A 19,494-nucleotide genomic window follows, 5' to 3' on the forward strand; every position below is an offset into this window, starting at 1 on the left:
ATTAGTTCATGAACACAAAAAAAAAAAAAAAAAAAAAAAAAAAAATAGAAAGGGGCCTATGGTGTGGGCCAAGGGCCACATGGATGGTTATTATGTGTAATAAAAAGATGACTAATAAGTCATCTTTTCCATCTCCCACACTTAGAGAAATTTCAAGAAACTTGGAGAAGCACAAGACAAGGCCATTCGGCCATGACCATGGAAATTTGAGGTTCAAAAATTGATCACAAAAAAATATTTTCTTCTAGTTTTTCTACCAATTGGAAAGTTGTTGGAGCAAACAAGGCACTCAATTTTGCAAGAACAAACTCTAGCCAAGTTGAAGAATCAAGTGAAGAAGGTAAGGTTTAATCTTTTTTTTATATGTTATGCATGGCTTGTGTATGTTGTAGCATGTAGAAATGAATGAAATTCATGAAATCATAATTGTTGGAGCTTGGCCGTGGATGTTGGGTTGTGGCCGTGTGCATGATATGTTGTGTAGGAGTGGTGAATTAATTGTATTTAGCATGTTTGTGTGTTGTTGTAATGTGTTGAAATGAATGAAAATCATGAAGTTGGCATGAGGTGGTGGTGGCCGAATATGGGGTGTTGTGTATGACAAGGAGTGAATTAATGTTACTTAGTGTTGTTGTTGTGAGTTCTATAATGAAAATGAGAGTTTAATGATCTAAGTTGAAGTTGTAATTGATGTGGGACGTTTGGCACTTTAATGTGATTCTTATGCAATTTTTGTATTTATGAAAATGACATTGTTAAAGTGTAGATTGTTGGGATGGTTTATGAATTTGGGAGAGAGGAATGTATTGGTGATGTTGTTCTCGGGTTGGGGATGGTTTTCGGGTGAATTGGTAACTTAGTTGGATTGTTGGAAATATTGTGTGAATTGTTTAAAGTGTTCTTGAATATTGTTTGAATGGTTTTGGAGTAGTAATTGAACGTATGAGCATGAATATTGGTTTGAATGTAAGTGGTTGAATTGAATATAACGAATGTTGTTGAGTTATGTAGTAAAGGGCTGCTAATGTTAAAATACGTTTAGAATTGATTATTGATGTTGCTAGTATGTTGTTGGTGTGGTTGTTGATGAATTTGGCCGAGTTGAATTCTCGGGGTGTTGCATTTACGGGGGAAATGTATAATAATTAAGTGTTAGTTTGGGATTGAAAAAAAGTGCCTTTAGCTAATGTTTGGTATTTAATGACGTATTGTAGATCTTAATTATTTAAGTTTGGAATATCTTATGTAACACACTTTTTGCATGAGTTGTAAAGGCTATGAAAAACTCTTAAATTCGAGCATGTTTATGATTCATACTTTTTTCGAGGTTAGTATCCTTAATATGGTCATGTCATGGTCTTTATGTCTTTGACATGGTTGGATTTAGAATGTTGTGTAAACGGTTTTGCTTCTAAAGGATCCTATGTCTAGAAATGTCCGTAACTTTCGTAGATAGGATTATTCACAAAGTTTTGTAACGTATAATGAAGTTTTCATGGGCGGGCCTGATTGGTTGATGTAGATCCGTGGTCCCGAGATTTTCAACTTCTAATGACTTGTTTTTTAAGGAACTTAGCATGATTTCCGTTTTGACTCTCAGCGTCGACTACTTCATGTCCATTGAGTCTATGATGATGATTTATGTGCATATGGTTTCTCCACGTCGTGCGAGCGGTTGCTACTTTTCCACTTTGCGTCCGGGGCATGTATTCGTGCAATTCCCCGCATTGTTCACCGCGTCCCCCGTAGGGCGGGGCACGTTATATATATAATGATATGATGATATGGGGGAGGCGGCCGGATGGCATATGATGCATTCACCGCGTGGGGCGGGGCACGTTACATGTACACACCGCGTCCCGTCGGGGCACGTTATTCGTATACGTTCATGATGATTTTCCATTTATCCTATTTACGATTTTGAAATGCATGATTTATGTATCATGGTAAGCTTTATGAGTTTCGGTTACTAAACTTTTTGTCCTCCACTGTTTATTGTATTTCATGCTTTACATGCTGTACATATTCTTTCTTCGGGCCGCGTTTCATGTCGCGCGGTACGGATACTCGTTTTGAGCCGCTTTTTGATTCCTACTCGGCGGTCTTGGAGTGCTATTTCTTTGTTCGAGCCTACACTTTTATTCTTTTGGTGCATATATGTCTATGTTTTTTTTATGATTACTCGTTATCACTGAGGTTAGACATGTGGGTTTAGTGGGTAGTATTGTTTCATTACGTTTGCGTTCTGTACATTCCAGGTTGTATGTATGATGTATATATATACGTGTATATGTATAAGTTTTTAGTATGTGTTGCTATGAAAGGCACTAGTCACGGCCTACGGGGTTGGGTCGTGACAACAAATATGGAGTATATATTAGCTTTTATTTTTAAAAATTAAAAAAAATCTATTTACACCGAAAAATAAATAATCTTTCATTCCTCCTCTTTTTTTTTTTCTTTTCGAAAAAGGAAGTATACATTATTTAAAATGAAATGAATCAAGGTAGAATCAAATACAAAATTCTAATATTCGGATTATACGTAGAATGTAAATCCAAAATATTACTCCCTCCGATTAAAAAGAGTGTCCACTTACTCTTAAGAAAATACTAACTCTTAGATAAAAATAAATAATTTGATTAAACTGTCCCTAATTAAATAGATATTGAAATTTGTTCACATAGCACTTAATAGGTGCAAATTTTCTCCTCCCCTACCCTGTGTAATAAAAAAAAAAAAAATTTGAAAAAGGTAAAAATTTGAAAAAATAAAATTAATTATTTATAAATAGACACACTTTTGGAAAAAAAAAATTAAGTGAACACTTTTTTTTGTTTTTATCGTGACGAGTATTACGATAATGAGTTGGCAAATGCAAAAAAGGGTATTCACACAGAATTTCTCCAAATCCAATTTTTAAGGTTGTACAATTTCTCAAACAGTCAACCACCAAACTCCACGTGTCACTTTTTCCGGACCCCAACCCCACAATTTCAATTTCCTTATGCATGTCACTTCACATCCGTCTCCACTTCTGTGTGTCAAAAAAATCAGCTACAGCTACTGAAACAGAGGTACCTGATATATTCTTTTTGTTTTTTTAGTTATTTTAATGCATTTAATGTGATTATTTTAAGTGGGGTTTGTTTATTTTTTTATTTTTGTGTACAAAAAATGAATCTTTTTTGATCAGTGGTGCCTTTGGTTCTTGTTTATACAAGTTTCTTTTCTTTTTTCCCTTTGTTTTGTTTTTTGGTTACATTTTTGCATGCATTTTCTTATAATTCTTGAATCATTTGTTTTTTCCATGTTGGTCTTTTAGTAGTAGCTTTTTATATTTTATTGATTGCATAAACAAGTTTAAAATGAAGTAAATAAATTAAAAAAAACAGCTCACATTACTGCAATAGTGGCATCATGCATTTAATGTGATTATTTTATATGGGGTTTGTTTATTTTTTGGTTTTTGTGTAAAAAATGGATTTTTTTTGTTTGTTTGTATTAGTGAAAATGGAAGTATGATCAGAGATGCATTAGGTTCTTGTTTATACAAAGGTTCTGTTTTTAACCTTTTCCTTTGTGTTTTTATGCATGCATTTTCTTATACTTCTTGAATCATTTGTTTGTCCACATTAATCTTTTAGTACTAGCTTTTTGTTACCCTATTGATTGCATAGACAAGTTTGTTTTATTTTATATATATGTTCATGTTGCTGAAGTTTTAGTTGATATTTCCTATGACTTTTGGTTAATAAATATAAAATTAAAAAGAAATGGCCTATCTATATACTGAGAGACTCTGCTGAGGTGTTTAGTCAAAATTTTGTTCCATAATTTGTGGATTAGATGACTCTATTTAGTTGGTTATGCATTTTCTTAATGGTTATTTTGAAATCTTTGGAGCTTCTAATTCAGTAACATTTGTAGTGGCTAAATCAATTACAGTCGAACCTCTCTATAACAGTCATCCTCTATGACAACATTTCATTATAACGGCCAACTTTTATTTGGAGCCTATTTTTCATATTATGATATATTATACTATGTTCTCTATAACAACCAAAAAGTTTTCGGACAAACGATGCCATTATAGAGTGGTCTGATTGTATTATGTTCTTTTCTTAATTTTTATGACCCCGTACTTCTGGAAAACAAGGTAAATGTATATGCCTAAAGGATGTTATTCACTTACTATTTCCATTAAGTATTCCCAAATGGATAAAGTACACTATTTGTTACTGAGAATTACTTACCCTGCGTAAACGCGCGATGTTTCGTGCACTAGGCTGCCTTTTTTTATTGTAGACTATAGCTGTCAGGGCGAATACCTATGCTTATCTCAATTTGACATTCAACGCTACTTTTTATATGCTGAGGCTGAATTTTTTCTTGTTCTGTTTCTCGTAGATATTCTCAAGAATGTGTTAGGTAAACTTGGACAGACGGGTAAATTGCAAACTGCTATGGATTCGTTAGAGAACAACTGGAAGACACCGAATGGGAATGCAAAGATCTTTCAACACGAGCCTGAACAGGTTAGCTTAATATTCTGGTGGACGACTAGTTTGGTTGCTAGTTAGGAAGTGAATTATCCATATATTAAAACCAGTACAAGTAGTACCATGTTTGGTAGCATTTTAGTTGTTATGTATAAAATTCAACACACCAAGTTCGGTGTTTGGTTACCAGTTTATAATCCCGCATAACTACAACTTGTATAAGTTATGAGTCAATTTATGTATTATTTTCTGCAGGGTAGAACATGGAATAACTAATACATCAATAACTAAACCCTGAATAACTAATCCCTCCCTTACTAGTATCTGTATAACTCTAACCTGCAACCAAACAGCACCTTGCTGTTTCCACTTGAAGGATTTGGAACTTTTGAACTTGGCATTTTTAGCTGTTCTAGAATATTGTGCACATTTTGATCACTATTTTTACTTTATTGTGCTCATACCTGTTCTGCTATTTTAGGTTGTAGGCGGTGCATCGGTTTATTTTGCATCAGAGGAGGAAGCAATAGGAGTGGAATATTTATTAGCAGAACCTGAGTATGATGATATAATTGATACTCTTCTAGGTTTTAACACATGTACATTCAGTGTTCCAGAGAGCTACTTTAAGGAGTTTTCAGCTCTGGAGTCTGTCTTAATAAAAAGAGATCACGGTAATAGTCATAACAACTTGAGCAATGCGAATCAGATGAGTATTCAATTTATCTTAGTTTTTTCATAACTAATGATATTTTGATATCTGGCCTTTCATCTAGATGCAGTTCAAAGAGATCTTAATGAAGATGATAAAACAAGGGAGAAGGTATGTTACCCTTGTGAGCAGGCATAATATGTTACTCGTATATTCTAGAGCGTTTATGTGTTCTAATTTGTTCACATTATTTCTGATTAGTTTGAAGTCTATGAGCTTTATCTTGCCTTGAATGAGAAAATTCCATAAATATTGGCACGTATTACTATTTTGTTGTTCCATAGCCTTCCATTATTATCAATCATTTGTAGATATCTGATTTTGCAGTTTCTTGATGGATTGTCGAACGGATATGATGAAAATCATTTCTCCATTTCATGTGAAGATTACCTTTTGGGTATGGAGTTTTTGCCTCTCCTGTGTCATGCCTGTCTATTCTTTCCTTTTCTTCCTTTGGTTCTGTCCTAATTAAATGTCATTCAACTGATAAGTTAATTTCAGTCCTTTTATCTGTTTGTTAGATGTTGAACTTGAGGAAGAGACTCCCACCCTCCATGATGTCACAAGAGATATTTCCTCTGTAGGGAATGTGAATTCGGAGAACCGGCTTTTGGATTCAGACGGAAGAAATGGTATTCATGTGTTAAAGTTGTCCGATGCAAGTACCTCATCTGATCATGATGCTATGCTATTAGACAAATTTGATGGCATGTCGACTGATAAACTACTCGAGGTGTTCAGGAAGATGTTTGGACATCAAACTGAAGAGTTATTAGATATTGAACTTGAGGAAGAGACTTCCATCCTCCATAATGTCACCAGAGATATATCCTGTATAGGGGACGTGAATTTGGAGAACCATCTTGCTAATTCAGACAGAAGAAATTGTGGCTTTCCTGTGTTAAAGTTGTCTGATGCAAGTACCTCATCTGATCATGATGCTATGCTATTAGACAAATTTGATGACATGTCGACTGACAAACTACTCGAGGCGTTCAGGAAGATGTTTGGACATCAAACTTCAGTCGCAGATAAGCAGGAACTTGTGGAAGAGAGTCCTGCCCTCCTTGATGTCACAAGATATATATCCTGTATAGGGAATGTGAATTTGGAGAACCAGCTAGCTGATTTAGGTGGAAGAAATTGCGGCATTCATGTGTTAAAGTTGTCAGATGCAAGTACCTCATCTAATCATGATTCTGTGCCATTAGACAAACTTGATGACATGTCAACTGATAAACTACTCGAGGTATTCACGAAGATGTTTGGACATCAAATTTCAGTTGCGGATAAGCAATGGCTGCAACCCCATAGAACATTTGGCTTGCAAAACCAGGAGATGTCAGACAAGAATTTCAGTTTTCCGAAATTCTCTCTTGATTCGAGTGAAAATCTCCTTACAGCATCTACGGCCTTTGCTAGTATATTCAATTTCAGAAGAAAGCCAAGGGTTCAACACGTGAAAAGGAGAGAACATATCCAATGGAATTCCTTCAAATGGGATAGCAAGGAGTCAGCTGAAGAAAATGTAAAATGTGATGGAACGAAATCAGGAATATCTGAACGGTATCTGAAAAGTAAACCTTCACGAGGAGGATTTGGTCGGCGATATTACCACAGAGGAGTCAAAGTATCATCACAAGGTCTTGGTAAAAGAAATTCTCAAGTTGGATGTGTCCAAATTCCACCTGGTTTGCCAATTGAGGACTGGCCTTTGGCACAAGGTTCTTCTGGCACTCTTTCTGACCAGTCTAGTGATAATACATCTGAAGATGATTGGACTATATGGACCGATACCCGAGGCACTAACCAATACAGAAAACACAAGTATTGGTCAACACCTGAGGTTGTAAAGTTGGTGGAGGGTGTTTCCAAGTATGGAGTTGGTAGATGGAGTGATATAAGGAGGATGTTTTTCCAATCATCTGTGCATCGTAGTCCAGCTGATTTGAAGGTACTTTACCGTCTATCAACATATAATTTTCCCTCTTTCCATGTTATTTTTTTGGTCTGATTTTTTAGTCCGTCGCTTCTGTCAGGACAAATGGCGGAATCTTCTGAGGAAAAGCAGCCGACGATTGCAGAGCCAGAGAGGGGTATCGTATTCTTCCTATCAATTGAAAACCTCTAATGCAATTTTAATTCAAAACTCAACTTTCTTTTATGATTTCTTGCACATAATTATCGGAACATCAATATCTTGTTACACTTTAAGAGTGATTATTCTATGGCACAGAGATAAGTATCCGTGCCATCTGTTTGATCCGCTACATCTATTTTATGGTCTTTTCTCATCCTCTGGATGTGATATTCTCTTTTGAGGTTCAGGTTATAGGAGGAATATATGTGAAAGTACTGGCCGGTGCTTGAATTTTCTTGAATAGCGGAAGTTTTACTAGAAGCTTCATTATGTGATGGTAGAAAGTTGATTGCCTAAAAGACTTATAGTCAACTTCTATACTACATTTTTTTAGCAGAATTAGTATTATGATGCAAAAACCATGTCGATATATCATACTTCATACATGCCCATAACAAATGAAACAAACCACCAGTCAGGTGTTAAATCTAACCTAAGACATTTGCTACTTTGAATCTCATTTGTTCGTCCTCAGCTCTCTCTTGATGGCTTAGCATCTTTTATGGCTATTTTGATTCAAACTACAAGATTTGCCGCAGGTTGATGCAAAGAAGAAGCACGGTGTGCGCTCAATTCCTCACGATGTGTTAAACCGTGTTCGGGAGCTTGCTGTCATCTATCCATATTCGAGGCAATGTAGATCAAGAATCTCTCCAACTGCATCCGTTGCTTCTTCTTCGAATGTGGAGTCTGATCACCAGTGCTTCTCTATGAATGAGCATAACGTAACATTTTTGTCCTCTAACCCAAGTGAATTCTACCAGGAAACTGGTTTCCACTAGGTGGGATGCGTGGATTGAATCTCACATATAGATACTAAGGTATTTAGAAGGATCATACCTGTGAAAAAAAGATAGATAACTTTGACAGCAAAATTCTTGGTAGGATATATGTTTTGCAGGCAGTAGCTAATTCTAAACTTGTACAAGTTCAAACTGGAGATGCAAATTTCTAACAGATTGTAACTACTTCTATTCTAGTTAAAATCTTTTTTGTTAGAGAATACTTATTGGTAACAATATGTGCAAGACTGAAGAAAGTGGTTTTAGTTGCTATCTTTGTTGATTCATGTATGGTGCAAAAAGTTTCTTAACCTATAATGTCCGTTAATTATTATGTGGCTGTAATCACTTGTCAGGAATATGACCTCATCAGTCAATGTATATGTGCTGCATTGGGTGTTTTTGTCTTGGAGAAAGATATATCGAAGTAGTTTTGATAATTCAATAATCTTATTACTACTTCGTAGTTACTTCGACCGGATGAGTCCTAGCGAGGGAATAATTAAGTCATAATTCACTGGTTGATTGTATCATTAACCATTAATATGACTAGTGTTGGTCTTGAAGTCACCAACAATATATCAATTTCACAAAGTGAGGTCTGGGGAGGGTAGAGTGTGCGCAGACCTTACCCCTACATTGGGAGGTCGAGAGGTTGTTTCTGTAGACCCTCGGCACACCGACAAGCATTTCAAAGCAATACGAAAAAGGGAGTACTTATTAAAAATAACTTAATTTCATTTAGTTTTGAAATGGTACTTGGTTTCTCGTCAACAACGAAATTACAACCAGTGACCTTGAAAATAGATGGTCTTGAACTTGAGCCCTCTTTGTCCCACAAGCAAACTTTCAATGTCCAAAGTCATAAGTGTTGCTCATGGGGCAAAACTTATTAAACTTGAAATTGTGCATATAGGGAAAATGAGGTCAAAAATTCAAAACCACCCATTATAAAGGTCATTCTTGTAAATCATCCCATAAAAGTGGCTATTTATCAATCATTTTTTTTGTGCGGAATGCCCTTCAAAGGCACTGGTCTTTAATTTTTGACCCTCAAATTTAAAATCTTTAATTTGTGCCCTTCGCCTAAAATCCATGAATTCTGGGTTTGAACCCCTGCACAGTAAAAAAAAAAAAAAAAAAAAAAAAAAAATTCGCAAGACAGAGGTTTGGATTTGCAAGAGTTTTGCATTCAAAACTCTACCTGAGGTCTAACTTTGGCCCGAATAGGCTTAACTTTGCTATGTAATTCTGCCTTCCGATTTTTTTTTTTTTACTGAGCCGGGGTTTGAACCCCAAACCTTATGGTATTAGGCGAAGGACAAAAATTAAAGACCACCAATTTGAGGGGCAAAAATTAGAGCTCAGTGCCTTTGAAGGGTAATCGTACAAATGACCCCTTATCAAAATCTCCGACGCTTTTGTGCGGATTGTCCTTCATATGGATTAGTCTTTAATTTTTGTCTCGCAAATCGCTGGTCTTTAATTTTTGCCCTGCTTCTCACTTAATGAAAATTTGTGGGTCAAAGTATTCTTATTCGCTGGGGGCAATTCGCAGAATTGCCCTTCGTTGGGGTGGTCTTTAAATTTTGCCCCTCATATTTGAAATCTTTAAATTTTGCCCTTCGGCTAAAACCCATAGGTTCCGGGTTCGAACCCCACGCGTAAAAATTTGAAAAAAATCAAAAATTTGAAAAAAATTCGCAAGGCGAATTACAAAGTTAAATTTCGCTATGCCTTATGGGCCCAACGCATAACTTTGATACACTTGTGAAAAGTTTGCCCATTAAATTTTGCCTTATAAGGCAAAGTTATACCTTAAGGCGGACCGACACACTTTTACTTATGCCTTGAAAAGTTAAAAAAAAAAAATATATATGTTTAAGGGAAACCCCTGTGTTATATATATATATATATATATATATATATATATATATATATATATATATATATATATATATATATATATATATATATATATATATATTTACTTTTCAAGGTAAACTTTTAGTTATGCCTTAACTAAAAAAGTATGCCCCAAAGACATAACTAAAAGTATGCCCGTAATGCGAAAGTTTTTCTTAAGGCATAACTTAAACTTTGCCTTATAAGGCAAAGTCTATGCATTAAGGAAAAGTTCTTGCCTTATGGGGCATAATTTTGTTATGCCTTAACTAAAATTACGCCCCATAAGGCATAACTAAACTATGTCTTAGGAAAAATTCGCCTTATGGGGCGGACTTTTAGTTATGCGGATCCGCATAACTTTAGCTTTTCCTTAAAGATTGTATGCGGATCCGGCATACTCTCCCCCGATCTGCCTTGCGAAATTATTTTTTTATTTTATGTCTAAGCTGGAGTTCGAACCTAGAACCTTAGGTATTTACCTACCTTTTCAAGCGATGGACAAAATTTAAAGACCACAAATATGAGGGGCAAAATTTAAAGACCACAAATTTGAGGGGCAAAATTTAAAGACCACCCCAAAAGAAGGGCAGTCCGCGCAAAAAAATGATTCGCTGGTCTACGAAACCAGAAATTCTGGGTTCGATCCCAAGCAGAGTAAAAAAAAAAAAAAAAAAAAATTCGCAAGGCAAGGTTTCATAGAATTTATGCCTACTAAGACAAAGTTACATAGAAACTACGCCTTGTCCGACAAAAGTTCTGTTAAAATAAAATTATGCCGAATAACTTAATTTCTACAGAACTATGCCGAATAGGCATAGTTTCTATGAAATCTTGCCTTGCGAAATTAGGTCATAGATCCCCCTTTTTTTTTTTTTTTTTTTTTTTTTTTTTTTTTTTTTTGATGTTATGGGTATTTTTGCCCTTTTATTATCAGGCCCAGAACCAAAAAACAAGGCCCAAAGTCCAATCACATGATATACATTTTCCTTTTCACATATTGAATCGATGAGATCTTGAAATACCAAAGTAGTGTTCAACTCTTTCACAGCTCAAAAATGGCAAAATCAGCTATGTATTCCATTTCTGTCCCCATTTTCTTATTTGTAGTATCTGTAACTGTGTTGCTATACACATCAACTTTAGCTGAAGCTGGAGATTCCTCTTCCTTTGTTAAAAAGACAGTTTCATCTCATTCCATTGTTATCTTCTCCAAATCATATTGCCCGTTAGTTTTCTCTCCTTTTTAAGCTTCTTTAATGTTTATTTTGGTGGGTATTTTTAGCTTATCTGATTTTGTTACATTTGTAATTGTAGATCATATTTTGATGTCCCTTTGTAATTCAGTTCTTGATATTTCTCAAATTGATATGATATATCCCAATTGTGACATCCTTTTATGGCTTAGAGTTACTCTGCTAAAATTAAGCAATAAAGTTTGTGTCTTTTATGGTTCTTGATTGTTCTTTCACAAATTGATATGATAAATTCTATATTTGGTGACCCTTTTTGTTGGTTAGAGTTATGATGATAAAAGTGAGCATAAAGTTTGTGTCTTTGATGAATGTGAGCATTTGTTGGAATATACGTAATTTACATTATACAAAAAGATATTGAAAGAATCTTGAAGCACGCAAGGAAGAATTTGCTGTAATACATTTTGTCTGGATAACTTTGCAGAAAGATCTTGATTTTGGTTTCGTGTTCGAGTTAATGATTGGATGGATAGATGTAACAATGTGGAACATTTTCCTCTTTTACAGTGATTTAGCTCTTTTCTTGATTAACTTTAGCATCATACCTTTTTTTTCACCTAGCTGTCTTTGACTTATTGATTGTGATAAATATTGATGTATATGGTAGTGGGTGCACTCTGATTATTCTGCTAGGTTATACTTGAATCTTAGCCTTGAAATCAAAGGAAGAGAGAGCAAAAATGGTTGTCTCTTAATATTAAAGTTGTTTGGACTTGCGAAATTTGGTGCGTGTCAATTGATAAAGCTGAATAGTACATCAGATATAACTATAAAGAAAAAAAAGAAAAAAGAAATTTGATTTACCTTGCTCATGTGATGTCTAATTAAAGAGCCCCAAGTGTCCATTTTGTTCCCTAAAGGGTCATGTGAGCAAAGAGATGAAGAAGGATTGTTAATCATCTCTTGTTTATTTAGACAGGAGGTATTACATAAGAAGGTGTTAATGAGGTGGCAGGGGAAAATTAATTCCTATTTCAAATGCTATACTAAAGAAATCTATGGTTCTAACTTCTGAGAGTAAGGGATTATCTTTATTTTCCCTTCCATTTGCAGATCAATTACCTTTCAAAAAAGCTTTAATTAGTGGGTTTTCTTATATTTTGTTTTCTCGTATGTACCTCTAGAAAATGTATTTTGCCTTTCTAGGAGCATGGATAACAAAATTCAAAGAGATACCAAGATCTTCATAAGAGGTGAAAGTATCCATATTCAGGGGCTTGAGTGACAAGTAGGGTAGGTTTGACTTAGAGGAGAAATATATTTGTCATACTCCGCACGTTTATAAAAGTTGAATTGGGGTCAGGGTTCTCAAGTCTTTAAAGAGCATAGTATGCTAAAAATACAGTGGTTGAGTTTTGAATTGCTATGGTTTATCGTTCCTTTGTTATTCTACATAAATTATATTGCAAAGTCATGCATTTAAAGGGAGGGACGTAGATGGCGTTCGGTGATGTCGGGGAGAATTGCATTTAAATTTGGGATATTAACTTAAAATATCCGTCCGCCCAACAAATAGCCGGCAAATGTATAATATATATGTATAATTAGTGTTAACGTATGTATATTGCCTGGGACCGGAAATCTGTTTGGTCGAGCCGCCAAATTGTGTAATTTCCCCTTTAAATTATGTTCTGTGCAATATGATCTCCGCTTAAATTCGGAAGACAATCTACCCTCCCCAAACCCTACTTGTGGGATTATACTGGGCATGTTGTAGTTGTTGTGTATCAGAGAAACTGTCCTTTTACCTTCTGAATGCATAACTCAAATTGATGGAAGGATTACATTTCATCACCAAGGACAATTACATAACTCAAAGTGCCCATCCTTTGCTCTTTTACAATTCTAATGTTATCAAGTAAATTTTGTCTAGTTCATGTGCGAGATTGTAAATAGGAGGCAATACAACATGCGCTTATTAGAATGTTTAAGATCCAAAAGAATCAAACTACTGACAACTAATGTCCTGACATGCAAAACTTTTTATTTGTGTTTATCGTATGTTATATTAACTGTTTGTATCAATTTTCTATTGCTTTGCAGATACTGTAGGAAAGCAAAGGCTGTATTTAAAGAGTTGAAGCAAAAACCTTATGTCGTTGAGCTTGATGAGAGAGGTATCCTTCCTTTGCCCCAGTCTCACCCCCAAATTTCCTTCTTCAATCCCCACATGTTGTAAGACAGGATTATAGCCCCCAACTTTCTAAGGTTCTCTCAACTGTTTACAATGGATTTCAGTAGCTAAGTAAATTTGTAAGATAAAATGGATTTCATTAGGCTTGCCATCGCCAATCATACTTTCGACGATTTCTTTACAAGGGATTGAAACACTTTCAGTCGATTAGATTTATCCAATTAAAAGAGACACTATTGAGAGTTCGAGAAATGTTATTGCATTTTTTTTTTTTTTTTTTGATGACATGGGAACCTGCAGCCGCTACCCGTCAGGTGCGCATAGGGTATTATTGCATGCATTATCATATGCAGACTGTTGAGAACCTCAGTTTTATTCTTCAATGTCAAGAGATACAAAGTTTTGGTTGAATGCTCAAATGTCATGGCGTATCAAAAGCCAACCATTTAGGCCGGTCTCTCACCTATAGGGCCAAATTTCACGACAGTTGTAAACCTTATATATATATATATTAAGATTTATAGTATCCTGTTACAAAGGGTATAGATTATAATGTCCCACGTGTACTGGAATTCAAAAGGGGTTATGTTACTTACCCGGAAAAGCGTATGGATTCAAAAGGGTTTATAAATGTCTTGAGCTTATACCTCTTGTTGATTTAAATTTGTGGATACTTTGCAGGGAATGAAACAATGAATTGAGAGGCAACTAGGGAAAAGTAACATATGTACTAAACTAATTTATAAGAGGACATCCATGTTATTTTGTCTTACCTCTTTTTCTTTTGTTTGGTTAATGGGAGGTCTTTTTAACATATAGGGAAGACTGAAGGTCCTACATGTCCATGTTATTTTCTCTTGCTTCTCTTTTATTTGCTTTAAATTGAGGCTCTTCCACTGCCATGATGGGTGGCTAACTTTTAGGTCTGTACTTCTTCAGTCAAGAAAGTACTACACTTAGCTAAGCATTTACACCTAGCAACCCGAGTCCTTGGAAGCTTTTGAATGATCTTAATGTCTTAGATTATCGACCTCGCTGTTTCATGCATCTAACGATTCCACAATGGCGAAGGCTCTTGTGGGTGTTAGAAGCAGAATCAGGATAGAACTTCCCCTTCATTTGGACCTAGGTATTTTTTTTTGGTGGGGGGGGAGGGGAGGGGAGGGGGCCATTGTTGTCAAAGGCGTGCTTAAGCCCTGAAGCTCAGGGAGGGCGCTTTCCCTCACCTAAGCTGTGGTTCAACGCTAGGTGTGCACACTCATTGCCTGTGAGTTCATCTTGAATCTAGTGGCACTAAACAACAAATATAATCGGCAAATAAGTTTATTACGAGTTGTTTTTAAGGAAAACATTATTGAATGGATTTGTTACCTTTTTCTTGAATTACATTTTATTTTAATTCTTTTCCTCTATTGGGCTTTGCGCTTAAAGCCCCAATAGGCCTGGAGCGTTTTTCTGGAACTTTTTGCCTTTGACAACACTGATTTGCAGCAGTAACTATTTGAACTCAATGTAGAAGGTGACAAAGATATGTTTTTAAACAGTAGAATTCTGTTTTTCCTCTTGTCAGATGATGGTTGGAGCATCCAGGATGCCCTTAGTGAGATCGTTGGCAGACGTACTGTGCCACAAGTTTTCATTAATGGAAAACATATCGGAGGATCAGATGGTAAGCTACTGAAAACAAACATATCTAAGTGCTCTGCTGCCTTTGGATAGTCATAGTTAATCCTGTGCTGACAATGTTATTTATTTACTGTACAGATACCGTCGATGCCTATGAAAACGGGGAGCTAGCTAAACTTCTTGGTGTTAATGCAAAGAAAGATGATCTTTAAGCTGAATTTGTTACATGGTAGTTTCAAATTAAATGACTCTAATATGATATCATCACCATAAGTTTTTTGCAGCCTTTAGTCCCTTTGAGGGTAGAAGTTGGAGAAATCGGTGATTGCAATATGTTAAGACTTGTTATCCAGTTTAGGTTATATCCTTTTTGGATTTCCTAAATTTTGGAAGTATGAGCCTCGTTTTCATAAAAGTATTTTCTTAGAGGATTCTATCAAGCAGGGATTCTGGAACATAAATACTTCAAATATTTGCAAAGAGTATTAGGAGAATGAACTTACCTGTTATTGTAGGTTAACTTAATCTGATGGTGTAAAAACTAATAAGACATTTTCAGTACATGAAACTTAACTCTTGATATCTTCAGATCTTATGATGAGGGGTCCAAAGAGGAAAGCGAGTCCAATGTACATCTACAATGATCTATGTTGGTTTCTGTTTTAGTTTTTACCAACCGATGTGTGAACAAACCTTGTATATCATACATGAGAAAACAATTTCAATACATTTCTACTTAGGATCATCAAAAAGAAAATTTTCCAAAAGTAACAAAAGGTACTTTAACCGGTCGACATCTGATCCAACTAGTAATAAACAATTTGTCAAGAGCAACATAACAGTAACTACATACCAAAATGGCTACTTGGTGGGGTTAAAACTTGGATCATGTTGTAACTCTTCACCCACGAGACATTAATTACAGTAAATATAGCATCCAGTCGCCACTTCAAACTTCATGATGGAGTTTCACCTGTGAAATTTGATTTTCCATTATAGTGACTATCAATTACCAAGATTAAAAAGTAGTAGCTTTTTTGTGTGTATTTTAGTTGTAATTAGGGGAGGTTAACGGGTAAGTGACATGGAATGGAAGAGCATATAAGACTATTACAACAACGGAAAAGGGTCAAAAATGCTCTTAAACCATGCGAAATGAACAAAAATGTCTTCCGTTTATAGGTCGGTCCAAGAATGTCCATAAACTATACACAATTGAACAATAATGGTCCTGTTGTTACTTAATTGGATCAAAAATGCCCTTTTCCTGATAAACATATTATTTCTTTTTCATTTAAACACATTTTTTTTTATATAAAAACATTATTTTTAAGGAAAACTTTTCTTATTTCTTTTCTTTAAATATCCCTTTAACTTGAAAAAAAGTGGGAAGTAATTTCTTTTAATTTTAATCTTGTTTTATCAATTAAAATAGAATTACCCTATGTACTTTTTTTGACTGATAATATAGGTCATACATATAAGATCATAGTGACCCCATCAGTAATTTTCATTCATATAACGATAAAATTCTTTTTCCTAATAAAACAGAAAATGTTTTTATTTCTTAATCTTTTTCGAATTGAAGTAGGATAAGCATTTCTTTGGTATAATCCTTGGTTTTAAAGTTTAGTGCAACAATCAAAATGCCATAAAACAACAAATTTTATTACATTGCCTCAAATCACAAAATATCTTTAAGATATTGTTGATGAAGTTATTGTTGACCCTTTTTCATTTTAAATTTAAACCAAGGATTACATCAGCAAATGCTCATCCTACTTCAATTCGGAAAAGATCAAAAAATAAATATATTTTCTACTTTATTAGGAAAAATAATTTTATCGTTATCTAAATGAATATTAATGATGTGGTTACCTATGATCTTATGTATATGATATATATTATCAGTTAAAAAGTACATGGGATAATTTTATTTTGATTGATAAAATTAAATGAGATTAAGAAGAAAAAAATTATCTCTCACTTTTTTATTCAGTAAAGAGATTTTAAAAGAGAAGAAACAAGAAATGGTTTCTTTAAAAATAATATTTTTATAAAAATAATGTGTTTAAAAGGACAAGAAACAATATGTTTATTAAAAAGGGCATTTTTGACCCAATTAAGTAACAATAAAGACATTTTTGTTCAATTTTGTATTTTTTTAAAGACATTCTTGGACCAAACTATGACCAGAGGATATTTTTGTTCATTTTGCATAGTTTAAAAGTATTTTTGACCCTTTTCCGTTACAACAATAATATAAGTCATAAAAAGTTACTAATCTAAACAAATAAATGAGTCCTATAACTATAATTAAGTATCAATTTGTTTTTCTGTTAACTATTTTGGGCCAAGTATCACGTCGATATTATTTGGATAAAAATGACATATTTATCTATTTTTCATGAACTAATATACGTACCCGCGCGATGCGCGGTTAGTGATTAAACCTAATCATGAGCAATTTCAAAATTCAACTTGTTGTAAAATGATATTATTAAGTTTACTTGAGCGAATGCTAATAGTCAATACTAATGAAAAACAAACCAAAATATTAACTTAGTTCATTATCTAAGTTGAAACCATAACTTTTAGCATTTTTTTTATTTTACAAATTAATCAAAATCATAAATATCCTGTCAAATCCCTATTATCCTCTTGTAGGCATTTGTTTTCAATAATACTTTTAGTTAATTTTTTATTTAGTGTTTTACCTATAACCCAAATAATAATTTTGAACTACTTATATTTTTGTTTTCAATATGATATTTAAGTTTGAATTGTTGATATTACCTATACAAGAATTTAAATTATATATTTTTTTATTCAATATCTATTGAGATTTTAGTTAGATGACCTTACCCTAAGAGTATGTTTTTTCTGATCATAATTCAAAGACTTTCTCATATCAAATTTAAATATGCCTTTATCCTTTCTATATTTATTTATACGCTCTAATTTTTTATTTATATACTTTATCTTTTTCTTGTTCCATATTTATTGTGTTAGCATTCGTGAGTACTTAATCATGCGATTGTTTGTTAGTTTTCTACTTATGTCCTTGCTTATCACTCCTCTTTTAATATAATATAATAAATATTCAATACTCCTTAAATCTAAATTAATTTTAAAGACTCAAAAATTGCTTCACTATTTAAATATATAAAAGAAATATTATTTTTACAGCTATAAATAATTAAATCGATCCAAATTTGCGATAGACCTAAGAATATTGGTAGTATCTCAACGTAATCATTTTAAAATCTCTTAGAAGGACTTTACTTAATTGCTTGAACTTCTTGTAACTTATAGACAGAGATTTGATTTTATTATTATTATTATTATTATTATTATTATTATTATTATTATTATTATTATTATAACGCTATTTTAAAATATTGTGTCGAAATTATATACCACATGAAATAAAATTTTCCTTCTAACTTCCCAACAATATTACAAAATAGTTGGTATATTATTTCTCATTTTAGCCTCGTAACACATTCTTATGCTCAAATCAAAATTAGAACTTTTTCTTAGGACCTTTGGTAAGCTCGACCTATTACATAAGAATCTCTGTATAATCTAGCCCAAAAAGGTAAGCATTTACTCCCTCCATTCATTTTTTGGAGTAAGATTAGAAGTGCTCATCGTGCTAAATAGGCCGTGTCATAAAGTTTTGAATCATATGTTAGTCATACATCAAGGTTGGAAGTTGGAAGTACAGCGGGTTGTGATTAAGAAGTCGACAAAGGTTCGTCAAAAGTTAAATTTCGAAGTCCATTAAATATGACCAATTTCCTCAGAGCTTTACTCCTAGTATGCTTAGAGTTACGGAGTGATCCATCTATCAAATTAAAGGACATTAATAATATGTTTGAGTATTAATTACTTTATTTTATTTTTGAACTAAATTCAACATATAGATATCTTGAAAGTATCTCTATCACCCTCTTTGTACATTTTATTTTCTTTTATGATACTTTAATTGTTTGTTCTTCTTATCATGTTACTAAAACTAAAAAATATCATATTTAAATTTTTTATTTGAGTTCGTATAAAGTACAAAAAAAAAAAAGTTTTACAAAAAAAAGTTTATCTTGAAAGTATCTGTATCACCCTCTTTTTACATTTTATTTTCTTTTATGATACTTTTATTGGTTTTTCCTTCTTATTATGTTACTAAAACTAAAAAATATCTTACTTAAATTTTTTATTTGAGTTCGTATAAAGTACAAAAAAACAGTAATTTTATTATCTTGTTTAAAATCTAACAAATATTATAATAATTATTTTGTTTTATATTGCAATAAACAACAAAGTTTTTTGTCGCTTTTAATTTCATTCTGAATTATGATATTAAACTATCATATACGGAAAAAAATTATGTTATAAAAAGTTTATTCTGTTGCTAGAAACTATTTCATTGTTTTT

At 33.5% G+C, this 19,494-nt stretch overlaps 2 protein-coding genes across 3 annotated transcripts; both read left to right on the forward strand.

Annotated features, from left to right (window-relative positions):
* The first annotated feature begins 3,046 nt into the window (after nucleotides 1–3,046).
* LOC132045252 (uncharacterized) lies at nucleotides 3,047–8,430 on the forward strand. Of its 2 annotated transcripts, XM_059435806.1 has the most exons (8): nucleotides 3,047–3,077; nucleotides 4,411–4,538; nucleotides 4,984–5,176; nucleotides 5,279–5,325; nucleotides 5,542–5,611; nucleotides 5,736–7,168; nucleotides 7,254–7,310; nucleotides 7,894–8,430. In XM_059435806.1, the coding sequence occupies exons 2-8, from the start codon at nucleotides 4,467–4,469 to the stop codon at nucleotides 8,134–8,136; spliced, it is 2,115 nt and encodes a 704-aa protein (XP_059291789.1). In that variant the 5' UTR covers nucleotides 3,047–3,077; nucleotides 4,411–4,466; the 3' UTR covers nucleotides 8,137–8,430. The 2 variants fall into 2 exon arrangements, with proteins under 2 accessions (XP_059291789.1, XP_059291791.1); XM_059435808.1 differs by lacking the exon at nucleotides 3,047–3,077 and having other exon boundaries at nucleotides 4,261–4,538; nucleotides 5,285–5,325.
* Nucleotides 8,431–11,057: 2,627 nt separating this feature from the next.
* Nucleotides 11,058–15,349, forward strand: LOC132045238 (glutaredoxin-C4). Its single transcript, XM_059435790.1, has 4 exons — nucleotides 11,058–11,269; nucleotides 13,341–13,414; nucleotides 15,002–15,100; nucleotides 15,196–15,349. Exons 1-4 carry the CDS (start codon nucleotides 11,100–11,102, stop codon nucleotides 15,267–15,269), a joined length of 417 nt encoding a protein of 138 aa, XP_059291773.1. The 5' UTR covers nucleotides 11,058–11,099; the 3' UTR covers nucleotides 15,270–15,349.
* Nucleotides 15,350–19,494: the final 4,145 nt, after the last annotated feature.

Source organism: Lycium ferocissimum, unplaced genomic scaffold (genome assembly GCF_029784015.1).
Source record: "Lycium ferocissimum isolate CSIRO_LF1 unplaced genomic scaffold, AGI_CSIRO_Lferr_CH_V1 ctg638, whole genome shotgun sequence".
NCBI lineage: Eukaryota > Viridiplantae > Streptophyta > Magnoliopsida > Solanales > Solanaceae > Lycium > Lycium ferocissimum.

Coding starts and splice junctions, on each gene's coding strand:
- LOC132045252 (XM_059435806.1), top strand. CDS start 4,467: ATGGATTCGTTAGAGAACAACTGGAAGACACCGAATGGGAATGCAAAG. Junction 4,539..4,983: donor TTCAACACGAGCCTGAACAG/GTTAGCTTAATA, acceptor CTGCTATTTTAG/GTTGTAGGCGGTGCATCGGT. Junction 7,311..7,893: donor GATTGCAGAGCCAGAGAGGG/GTATCGTATTCT, acceptor GATTTGCCGCAG/GTTGATGCAAAGAAGAAGCA.
- LOC132045238 (XM_059435790.1), top strand. CDS start 11,100: ATGGCAAAATCAGCTATGTATTCCATTTCTGTCCCCATTTTCTTATTT. Junction 11,270..13,340: donor TTCTCCAAATCATATTGCCC/GTTAGTTTTCTC, acceptor ATTGCTTTGCAG/ATACTGTAGGAAAGCAAAGG. Junction 13,415..15,001: donor CGTTGAGCTTGATGAGAGAG/GTATCCTTCCTT, acceptor TCCTCTTGTCAG/ATGATGGTTGGAGCATCCAG.